Source organism: Eumetopias jubatus, unplaced genomic scaffold (assembly GCF_037043125.1).
Source record: "Eumetopias jubatus isolate StellerSeaLion01/CBP00866 unplaced genomic scaffold, mEumJub1_p1.0 scaffold_6, whole genome shotgun sequence".
NCBI classification, from domain to species: Eukaryota; Metazoa; Chordata; class Mammalia; order Carnivora; family Otariidae; genus Eumetopias; species Eumetopias jubatus.
This window is the reverse complement of record NW_028274812.1, coordinates 21,521,648-21,533,695: the sequence shown is the minus strand read 5'-3', so window position 1 is coordinate 21,533,695 and position 12,048 is coordinate 21,521,648. Positions and strand designations below refer to the sequence as shown.

Below are 12,048 nucleotides of genomic sequence, written 5' to 3'. Positions count from 1 at the left end.
ACACCTTGCTTATTTTTAATGATAAGCCTGTGATATGTGCTCTCACTTGATGTCTTTCATTTTATTTGTTCAATATTAAAGGATTCTATTAGTAATAGCATTGGTCATAAGTACTTTAACTTTTTAACTGGCAAATAGAACATTATGACAAATTCATTCTTTAAGTGAAAAACTTAGGCAATCTATTTAAACTGTTGAACAAGGCAGCTTAAAACAGATAATTTCAATGAACAATTTTTAAAAATTATTACATACAAGTATAATTTTCAGTGTTCTGAACAGTCTTAAATTGATCACTCTTATGGCTTGCTGTAACCCTTTGTTATCCCAAGAATTTTACCAATAGGTCCCAATAGGACTCAGCTGCAATGTTGTTTTATAGTTCAGTTCTTGTTGGCCTGGTATTTAACTATTGCTCTACAGTCTGTGTGACATCCAAAGCATCTTCTAGAAGTTTATTTTTAATTTCCTACCTACTTATTATCAGTGGGTTGTTGAAGTCATTCAAAGCTATTGTTGACTAGTGCTTCAGCTCAAGATCTTGAACTACTCATGAAGTAATTAGTCAAAAGTTTAAGTTTCTTTAGATCTCTCTTTCTTTAGCTCCATGTTAAGAATGAGAAGAGGACAGAAGGTAGGGAAGAAAGAGGGAGGAGAGCAGACAAAAGAGAGAGAAAGAAAAATAGAAAGAAACAATAAAAAGGAAAGAGGAAAAGAACTAATGTGGATTTTTTTATGGTAAAGAGCTACTGGGTACATAGAACTTGAATCGAATTTGCTTTTAGTGTTTCTCTTGAACGTATAAAAATACTTTCTTTTAGACAGGTTTCATGCTGCAGTAAAACAAATATGAAAAGTATTCTTAGATTATTTCCTTGTAAAATCTTGACAACCTTAGAGTATCTCCTTTGAGGATGACAAGAGACTGCATCTGTGTCTTAAAGTTCTGTCGTAAAGTATTGTTACACTCTGCCTTCATCAAACCAGGGTCTGTGAATATACGTTAGATAGGAATTTATTTTCTTTAGAATTTTTGGTTTATCCATGGTAGATATTTTTATTGTGAGATATTTCAGGGCATTTAAAATAGAATTTTATTCAAGATTCTTCTTCAAGAATAGTTTCGGAAACGTATCAGTTGTATAGTGTAGCAGACATGTATTAAATTCCCTTAAAATGTATATACTGACTTGCCTTCTTTTTCTTTCCTATTTATAACCTTACTTATGAGAAATTTGGTATCAGGTATTTTTCCCCTTTCCTGAAAGTTCGTTTCTGGGATTATTTTTATATGCCTCCTCCAGTGGAAAAGGTCAAGAACCAGTGGGACAGCACTCAGCATGGTGTCGAGTTAAGACAGCAGCAGCTGGAGGATATGATTATTGACAGTCTTCAGTGGGATGACCACAGGGAGGAAACCGAGGAACTTATGAGAAAATATGAGGCTCGACTCTATATTCTCCAACAAGCCCGAAGGGATCCACTTATCAAGCAGATTTCTGATAATCAAGTAAGACTTCAGATTTGTGTTTTTTTGGCATTATCAGTTTGTTGGATGTACTTTTTTGTTCTGTTGTTAACTGTAATCTATAGGACCCTTGTCATGATGTTTTCACAAGTGCTTAGAATATACATTGAAATTTACATAAAGAATTTGACCAGGAAGGTTTTTGAAAAAATTTGGGAGGTGTAACAAGTAGAAATATACCGGTATACCAGTTGTATCGCTTACTGACTCTTTGCAAATGGAACACAACCATGAACCAGCATCTAGAAAGAGAATATTTTCAGGATCTTGGGAACCCTCCTTTTGCTCTCTTCCATGTCTACGCTGAAGGTTATTTTTATTTATAAAATTTTCTGAGATTTTCATTTGAGGCTAGTGTACTGAACAAATCAGGTAATAAGTTTAGTTTCTTTTAATAGTTTTATAACCAAACTGTTTTATCTATATTGTTAGACTAAGTAACTTTTTTTGATCGATTTGAATATAAGTTGATGATATTGAACGTTAATGGTATTTTTTAAGTGCTATTTTAAATTCTCTCTATAATTACAGAAAATATTTTTGAATTAGAGGTTATAGTTTTTAGGTTATATTTTGGCATAACATTTATTTACTCTTCAAAGAGCCTAAGATGAAAGTGTACATTTGTGAAGAATATATTGGAAACAATCTAAAACATGAGAGCATGTTTTTATAATTCATACCATGTACCATGTAGATGTTCCATGGTTACAATTTAAAAATCAAGTGGCCAGGTGTCCTGATTTTGTGGATCATTTTCTGTGTTTATGACATCTGCTGATTATTTTCACCAAATGACTCAAATATAATAATCAGCAAAACCCTAGGAAACTTAACTAGAGGAATAAAATTAAAAGTGAGATCAATGCTTCAGTCATTGGGTATTCAGAATATAGCTTTCTAAACAAGAGTGTGGCTCTTTTCTGCTCAGACTCTAGGATGTATTTTTTTTTTTTTTTTTTTTTTTGCCAGTTCCTATGGAAAGCATTATAGGAACATTCATTTGTCATTTAGATTTCATGGGGAGTATCTTGATCCAGGGGCTCTGAGAGGTGGAAAACCACTGCCTGTGGACACACTCAGCATCCGTTTAGTTATTTAAGCAACTCTTAGTAAATTTTGCTTGGCTGCTTGATCCACCCAAGCAGTTAATTTTGTCGGCAGACACAGTGACCCAGGGGCACAGAAGACTTCCATATTGTTGGCCATTTTCATTTTTGCCAGCATGTAGAGAGGAATTCTATAGTAAGTTCATTCCTGTATGATGCGTGTTGCTAGAAGGATCAGATATATAGCAGAACAAATAAAAAACATAAATAGTTTGATGCGTGTTGCTAGAAGGATCAGATATATAGCAGAACAAATAAAAAACATAAATAGTTTGAGGAAGTAAAATATCTCCTAAAGGAAAGAGAATATCATCTTTTAATATCATCTGCTCTGTACCTGTTCATTCGTTAGACATTTGCCTTTTTACTTCCAGAATTACTTTTATTTAAGCTTATGTTCAAGTGTTTGTCCCATAATTTGCTTTTTTCTTTTGATATTTGTGTCTAAAACATGTTAAAACCTATGGGGAGACCCAGTGTTTAGGTAGTACTTAGTTACTGAGTGACCGAATCTAATAATGACACCTGCAATTACACCTTAGATATTGCTTCAAGAACTGGGTCCTGGTGATGGTATTGTAATGGCGTTCGATAACGTTCTGCAGAAACTGCTGGAGGACTATGGTAGTGATGATACCAGGAATGTGAAAGAAACCACCGAGTACTTAAAAACCTCATGGATCAACCTCAAACAAAGGTAACATGAAGGGCCTGGCAGGTAAATGCATGTAAAGGAGAGAATTTGATTGCTTTGGCTTTCTCATGGAAACATGCCAAATATGTGACTACTAGAAGTACATCTTATTATTATTACTTTTTATTTTTGTACGGTGCTGGGTTAGTATTATCACACTTAATACAGAAGGTATATTTATACATTATCTACTTGAATTTCTGCAATGGAGTTTTTCCTTGAATGAGTCTAAACCTTGCCAAAGATCATTTTATGTGTTCTGATTTTCTGTGCCTCCCAGCATTACGTAGTATACATCCTGTAGTACTCTGGGGGTAAGGACTGGTTAGGTATTTACAGATGCATTAAGGTAATATTATCCCTAATTATAATTAAAATAGTGTGGGACGCCTGGGTGGCTCAGTCGGTTAAGCGTCTGCCTTCGGCTTAGGTCATGATCTCAGGGTCCTCTGCTCAGTGGGGATCCTGCTTCTCCCTCTGCCTTCCACTCCCCCTGCTTGTGCTCTCTCTCTGTCAAGTAAATATTTAAAATCTTTAAAAAAATAAAAAACATAATTAAAATAGTGTGCTATTTGGCCAGGTCATCCTTAGTTGAAGCTGAGAACACATGGATCCAATGCCAGACTTCTCAAATATACTATGTATATTTAGGGCTTCAACTAATTTGTTTTCTTTCCATTACTCTGTCTAGTCAGTATATTTGGAACAGTCTAAAATAGCATATGGGTTTATAAGAGAGATTTTTCTGTCACTTGAACACCTAGGGTCTGAGGAACTATAAACAGTGGTTAGCATCTCTTCAAGATAGCGTATTTATATTCATCATTGGGAAAAAGTGTTTCTTCTTGCACAGTCCTGGGAATGCCTGTGTCTAATGAAATTATGGTTTCACACACATCTTTATATATTCAGATATAGCCACCTGAAAGCTAATTTGTATCCAAACACATTTATTTTGTGGTGAATAAAATGGATAATACTAGAACACTTGATGATGCATGTTACTGGTAATAAAGTTTGGCCAAGCATTTAATAACAGTTTGACATGGAGGTGTTTTATACCTTTTTAGAATGTCATTTTTAGTTAGGGCCTGTAAAGTTGATTTTAGATTTTGGGAAACTCAAAGACAAGAATTATGAGGCAGTATATGAGTGTGAATATATATATATGTTGCTAAATATACCTAGGATTCTGGAGCAAATAAGGCTGGGGTAGCAAATACAACACTTCAAAGTAGTTAAAGCGGAAGATAGCTGTAATACTGCTCTTTCTAGCATTTAGTGCAACTGTTTTCTTCTGTTGTAGAAGCTTACTTGGATATAGTAAGGATCCCCAACTGAGGCTGGGAAGAGGATGGATTAAAAAAGGCTTTCTTTAGGGGTGCCTGGGTGGCTCAGTTGGTTGGGTGACTGCCTTCGGCTCAGGTCATGATCCCGGAGTCCTGGGATCGAGCCCCGCATCGGGCTCCCTGCTCGGCGGGAAGCCTGCTTCTCCCTCTCCCATGCCCCCTGCTTGTGTTCCCTTTCGCGCTGTCTCCCTCTGGCAATTAAATAAATAAATAAAATATTTAAAAAAAAAGACTTTAAAGTATAAACTTCCTGTTATAGGATAATGAATCCTAGGGATGTAACGCACAGCATGGTGACCATAGTTAACAAGATTGTATTGTGTATTTGAACGTTACCAAGTAGATCTTAAAAGTTCTCATCACAAGAGAAAAAAATGTGTAGCCATGTGTGGTGATAGATGTTATTGTGTTATTCATTCTGCATATATACTTACATCCAGTCATTATGTTCTACACCTAAAACTAGTACAATATTATGTGTTAATTATATCTCAATTAAGACATACAGCTTTAATACTAAGATAGTCCTTAAGTATACTTGATCTGCGTGTTTCCAAAAATCCATATGTAAGAATTATAACTTTGTTTTTGTTGTAAACAATACCAGAAAAATTGATCACTTAGGAATGTGAAGCCTGCTTTATTTAGCACCTCCAATTCTTTTTTTTTCTTTTACTTTGTAAATATTTTAAGACAGCCTACAGCAGTAGTTAGGTTAGATGGTAGAGGCAATTAAAAATGAATTATATTCCAAGGTGATCTTTCATTTATCGGAGCTAAGACAAGCACACTGTTCCAATTTTATGGTAGTTACAAGTCATTGTGCTTATTCTATTTTCTTTCTGCATTTTTTTGGGGAATACATCAACATTAAAATTTAGACATATTGCTATCTGTAAAGCAGGGAAAATACAACAAAACTGTAGCTCACAGGATCCTTTTCATGAGTGACAGCTGGGGTTTCTATGTATTGCGAGGATTTTCTCTTTTAAACACAGTGATATTTACAATTTTTAACTGTTTTAATTGGAGACATTTCTAGAATATACAAATCTTTCCTTGCCTTAAACAGAACATATGAACTTATAAGAACCATTTTTTAAAAAAAATTCTTGGCATTATTTTTATGAAGATAGAATTAAGGAACTTTAAGAGCTATATACAATCTTACGGTGCATTTAAGCCAGCGTTTCTCAACATTTTTACATCATCAACCCCCAAAGAGCCTTGTTAGATCCCCACTCCCCTGAAATTTTCATACCATGGGTGTATTGTGTATCTGATTCCATACTTTATAGTTGTGCTTTATAGATAAAAAGTGTAGATTTTTCCACTCCCCGCCCCAACCGTGCCTCACCAAAGAACCACTTCTCACCTCCCTTGAGAATGCGTGGTCTAATGTAATGCTCTCAGGCTCAGAGAAGGTGAATGACATGTTCAAAGTCACATAGCATAGCTGAAATGATATTTTTCTATCCTAAGTTATGATAATGTTCTTCCTGCTCTGAGTTCTGAAGAATTGGTAGTAAATTTATTTAGGCTGCTATGCTTTGTGAGATTTTCTGCTTTATTTTTAGTGTATGAATTTTATTGGGTGTCTTGCCATTGTCAGGTTCTGTGCTAATGCCTTCACATGCATTATTTTATTTAATCCTCAAATCATAATAGACAGGCAGCGTTTTCATCAATGCTGCCTCTGAATAAACTGAAGCAGAGGAAAGTTAAGGAGGACCTGAGATCACACAGCTCTAAGCGCAGAGCTGAGACTGATACCCAAACTTTTTCGACTGTGCAGTCAGGCTCTTACATTCTTTAAAAAATACTTTGTTTTCCTCCTTTGTTATCAGAATGTCAGCGATTGCTGGTGACTGCTCTGTGGACCCGCCTCTCAGATCTGTCTGTGATTCCACTTACTGTTTTATCTGTGTCGGGTTTAGAAACCCGATCTGATTAAGGATATGGGGGCCTCTACTATGAATAATGTAACACTCTTCAGTATGTGTCCATTGTGCCCTCTGTAGCGGTCACAGAGAGGCCTTATATGAGGGCTCTTTTATCTTCCAGCCGTATTCTGTATATGTGTCATTGTCAGCCAAATTCGCGGGGGCGGGGGTGCGGTGAAGGATTATTATACTTGCTTATGGAACACTGTCATTGCGGCATAATGTGTGAAGTTTAATATCAGCTTTCAAAGGAAATGTTTTGTATGAATTGCAATTGGCCTAAGTAAGTTGGCCATTCACAGTTACAGGGCCTCATTCCCTTATCTCCGATGCCAAAATCCAATACGCTCTGATAACAGAAAGCTTTGAATTGATGTGAGGCTGTTTATTATAGTCTTTATTTATTCTGGTTAGTATAAATAGCCTTGTTCCTAGCTGTAGAAATATTAATGTGTTTGCTGCCTCAGACCCTACTTGTGTGTAATATGTCATACAGATACATTCGTAATAATAATTTTTTATTGTACAGAAAATTCTTAATTCTGAAACACAACTAGCTCCCAGTATGTTGGATTCTGCAAACAGAAGGTCCGTCTCTAATATTTTTTTTTAAAGATTTTATTTATTTATTTGAGAGAGAGAGAGAGGGAGCATGAGTCGGGGGGAGGGGCAGAAGGAGAAGCACACTCCCCGCTGAGCGAGGAACCCGATGTGGGGCTCGATCCCAGGACCCTGGGATCATGACCTGAGCCAAAGGCAGATGCCTAACTGGCTGAGCCACCCAGGTGCCCCCCATCTCTAACATTTTTAACTAACTGATATACATTGACCACTGCTCTTTTCATCTGTGAAATGTTTTCCCCCTGTGTCTCTTAATGCCAATTAACAAATGTTTTAGTGTAAACTGAGATGTATTGGAAGTTGAAAAGTGCTCATAGTAACATTTGAGGTGTGAATGCCTGATTTGGATCTGAAATGTTGTTTAGCCCCAGAGTGCCTATGTATATGTATGTGTATGTGTATGTGTCTGTGTCTGTGTATGTGTATGTGCATGTGTATATGTATGTGCACGTGTATGTGTATATGCATGTATATGTGTATATGTATGTGCATGTGTATGTGTATATGTATGTGCATGTGTATGTGTATATATGTGTATGTGTATATGTATATGCATGTGCATGTGTATGTATATATGTATGTGTATGTGTGTATGTACATGTATGCATATGTGTATGTGTATATATGTGTGCATGTGTGTGTGTAGGTGTATGTGCTTGTGTATATGTATGTGCACGTGTATGCGTGTATGTGTATGTGTATATGTGTATGTGCATGTGTATATGTATGTGTATGTGTGTATGTGTATGTGTATGTGCATGTGTATATATGTATGTGCATGTGTGTGTGTGCATGTGCATGTGTATATGTATACGTATACTCGCATGCATGCATGCACATATACACACCTAGTTAACTATGTTGAAGTATTGTAAAGCAAATGAGACAATATAGTTTTGTGCTATAAGGAATATCTTATACATTATTAATCACTGTGTGGTGGGAAGATGAAAGGTTCTCTGCAACGAGTCTGCTCTCTTTCTGATCCATGGGTATGCTGTCAATGGGGCTGGTGGTGGGGCTGACACAGATTTGAATAGGATCACAGGTAACATCAGAATCCTGGTGAGTGGGGCAGAGAGCTTCCTGGAGGAACCTTAGTTTTGCTGGGCAGTGATGATGGCCTGTTTGTGGTTTATAATAATAAATGTTTAGCAATGCTTATCTACTCAGAGGCAAGTAGAAAGAATGCAGATGGAAGATCGGGAGCAGGGAAGAGGAAGGTGTTTGTAAAGGAACCAGAGATGGCTCCCAGTCCATAATCGTGTCTGAGATCTCCCTTCTTCTGGGCTCTGCAGTCCCTCCTGGTGGCTTGGCAGGCAGATCTTGAGTTGACTTTAAGACACTACTTACTTTTGAAGTAGTGAGCAACCATTATAACTGTTATGCAGTGACCATGGGCCTGGAGGTCAGTATATGAATGTAATGGACAAATGTCTCGTGCTTTGAAAGAGTAGGGTTTTGCCTGGAAGGTGGGAGAATAGTGGCCTGAAAGTACCAGTGAAAAGCAAGGAAGAGGGCACTTACTCCAACGACTCACCCTGGGGCTTGTAGGATCTGTGAGGAAACAGAAAAAAAACTTCATTCAAAATTTTCCAGGGGAATTGATGGTCCTAAGGAAACCCATTTTCACTTAAGATAAGATGAAGGAGTTGATCTGTGGTCTGCTGATCATAGAATAGATTTCTGGACATAACAGAAGAAGGGTTTGGGGATGAATTGGGGCAGATTGGGGAAGGTGCAGAGTAGTATTGGCGTTACAGTCCAATATTGGTTGGCCGATGAAGACCAGATATTTCATAGTGATTTAGCTAAAAGAGAAATAGGATATGGTGATGTAGATTCTGTCATGGATATAGCTCTTAAATATTTGCTGGTGGAGGTGGCAGTCCTAGGGAGAGCTACTCCTTTGGGTTATACAAGGTGGAGGGTAGGCATCATGGAGTGGGTGTGGGGCCAGTGGGGGCTCCTTTCTTGAGCTTCCCAATTGGTGTAGCATTAGCAGCTTATAACAGTCTCCTTAAATCCCATGGAGTGAATATTTAAGTGCTTGATGAGATGACCCAATCTCTGGGTCACCAAAAGACCATAGATTGTAGGGTATATTTGCAGGTACTAATTCTTATCAAATCAACTGCATTTCCCCAAAGGGTGCTTTAATACATTTTTTTTTAGCTCATTGTTATTTTATTTACAAAAGAACAAAACTACCTTGTGAAAATATCCATTGAAAAGCTTAAAGAACTGTTTCATTATAAGTTTTCTACATGCCACTCAAACTTCTGATGCCACTCTTTTCCTCCCAAAAGAGATAAATATATTTAGATCTCATGTAACTGTAAAGGTCACCTTTTAAGTATACCAAAATTTAGCAACACATATCCATGGGTTTCTGAAGGTATTCTTTTGCATTAAAATAGAAAAAAATAGGGGCATCTGGGTGGCTCAGTCAGTTCAACGGCTGCCTTCAGCTCAGGTCATGATCCCAGGGTCTTGGGATCGAGTCCGCCTCCAGCTCCCTGCTCAGCGGGGAGCCTGCTTCTCCCTCTCCATCTCTTGCACTCTCTCTGTCTCTCTCTCAAATAAATAAAGTCTTAAAAAAAAGGACATATCTAGTTGCGTTCACTCTTTTGACCGATTATAGTAAGCACATGCACACTGGATCAATACAGTATATCTTGTAGCTTAAAATATCAAGTATTATATAACATCTTTAAAATACCATTAAAAAAGTCAGTTATGTGGGTGGCCATGTTTTGTTATGCTACAAAATAACTAAGCTATTTTGTAGAATATCAGTTGATTTTATAGCAGAAATCTCTTTAAAAGCTGAGAGTTTACATTTAAAAAATCCCAGTTCCCTTTAAGATAAACTATTATAAATCTGTCCCCCATGGATTCCTCGAATCTTTTATGAGAAGCTATTTATATTTTCAGTGTGCACCATTTCTTGTCCCAAAGAACTCTGTAGTCTGTTATTTCTGTTTGAAGTAAAAATTGTTGTTTCTGCTAAAGTTACCCTTCTGAACTTCAAATATTATCTTCTAGGATTTCCATGTATCCTTATTCTTTATGATTTATAGGTTAAAAAAGATTTTTTAAAAAAAATCTTCTCTGCCTTTGTCTAGTAGCACAATTCCCTAAACTTGAAACCCTTCCCCTGTATCCTCAGAACCTCCTCTGGCTCTTCTGATCCTGAGATGTAGCAACCTGAACTGCCGGATATATAAACTCTTCCCTGAGAATTGTAGACAAATGTGAGTTCGGGGCTGGATGTTATCTTAGGAACTTGCACACGAATACTTCTAACCTTCTTGCTGCCTGCACTGCACTCATCTCTCCCCATCAGTAACATTTCGTTTACATGCAGTGACTCTTGATGAGCTGGATTTGAAACTAGGGATGGGGGTGAGAATGGAGGATCTCTTCGAGCAGGTTTTATAATGTCAGTGATGGATTTTGTGGTTTTTAAAAGGATCCCTGGAGACTCTGAAATGGGTCCTTTACTCATCTAGTCCAAGCAACTTATTTTAAGGATGGAAAAAAATTTGGAAATTTGAAGTGGTTTATCCCAAGCCATATAACCAGTCAATGGCAGAGGTGGTAGAATTAGGTCGTTTTCTTCTGAGAGCAGAAAAATGTGCAAATGGTATTAAAGTTAATTTATTAGCCTGTGCGATAAAGTGTGCATACACATTCCTGAACCTCTCATTTTAGCAATTATTTTTGACCTCATGGTTGTATGATAAATCATGTGAATCCCTTGAAAATGGATAAAAATTCTTGTAGTGTCCAGTATACCATACTCTAGCATTGGATCTAGTTGTTTTTTTTTTTTTTTTAAGATTTTATTTATTCATTTGAGACACAGAGAAACAGAGAGAGAGTATGAGCAGGGGGAGAGGCAGAGGGAGAGGGAAAAGAAGGCTCCCCACTGAGCCAGAAGCACCATGTGGTGCTTGATCCCAGGACCCTGGGATCATGACCTGAGCCGAAGGCAGACGCTTAACCATCTGAGCCACCCAGGTGCCCCGCATTGGATCTAGTTTTAAAAAGACTAACATGGGTGGTATGTTACCTTTGAGCTATATTCTATTTGAAATTGCATATGAAATTATAGTAAAAAAATCAGACTATAAATTAATATACACTATGATTATAAGGTTTTAAAATGTATATTTATTGGTGCGTCTGGGTGGCTCAGTTGTTAAGCGTCTGCCTTCGGCTCAGGTCATGATCCCAGGGTCCTGGGATCGAGCCCCGCATCGGGCTCCCCGCTCCGCGGGAAGCCTGCTTCTCCCTCTCCCACTCCCCCTCCTTGTGTTCCCTCTCTTGCTCTCTCTCTCTCTGTCAAATAAATAAATAAAATCTTTAAAAAAAATAAAAAAACAAAATGTATATTTATTATAATAATATGAAGACAATTTGGACTGCTGTAAATAGAGTTTAGCTTCTAGTATGTTCATTATTTTTAATAATTGATTACATTGGTGATAAAAAATTCTGACACGCAGATATATGTGAACTTGAAAAAATTCTCCAGGACCTTCATTATTAAACTGCACATTTGCATGCTGTAGGCAAAATTAATTTCCCAATATTTCACTCCATTCATGTACAAGATTAGGGAAAATATTATTTATTGAGTGTTTATTATATCTTGATACATTTATGGGTATATACCTCATTTTGTCCTTAAAATATTGCAGGAAGGAAGATGTTCTTCCTATTTTTGTATTAGTTTATTCAGTACATACTTGAGTTGCTTCTGTGTGTAGGCCCTGGGGGTACCAAGTGCACTGAT

General features: G+C 37.1%; 1 protein-coding gene across 8 annotated transcripts in view; it reads left to right on the top strand.

The window, feature by feature from the left end:
• The window catches only part of UTRN (utrophin), a 500,702-nt gene that overhangs the window by 245,196 nt on the left and 243,458 nt on the right, over positions 1-12,048 (top strand). For all 8 annotated transcript variants that reach the window (XM_088023855.1, XM_088023858.1, XM_088023856.1 and 5 more), the window contains 2 exons: positions 1,305-1,510; positions 3,180-3,334. In XM_088023855.1, the coding sequence (XP_087879981.1) occupies positions 1,305-1,510; positions 3,180-3,334 (361 nt within the window). The remainder of the gene's footprint in view (positions 1-1,304; positions 1,511-3,179; positions 3,335-12,048) is intronic.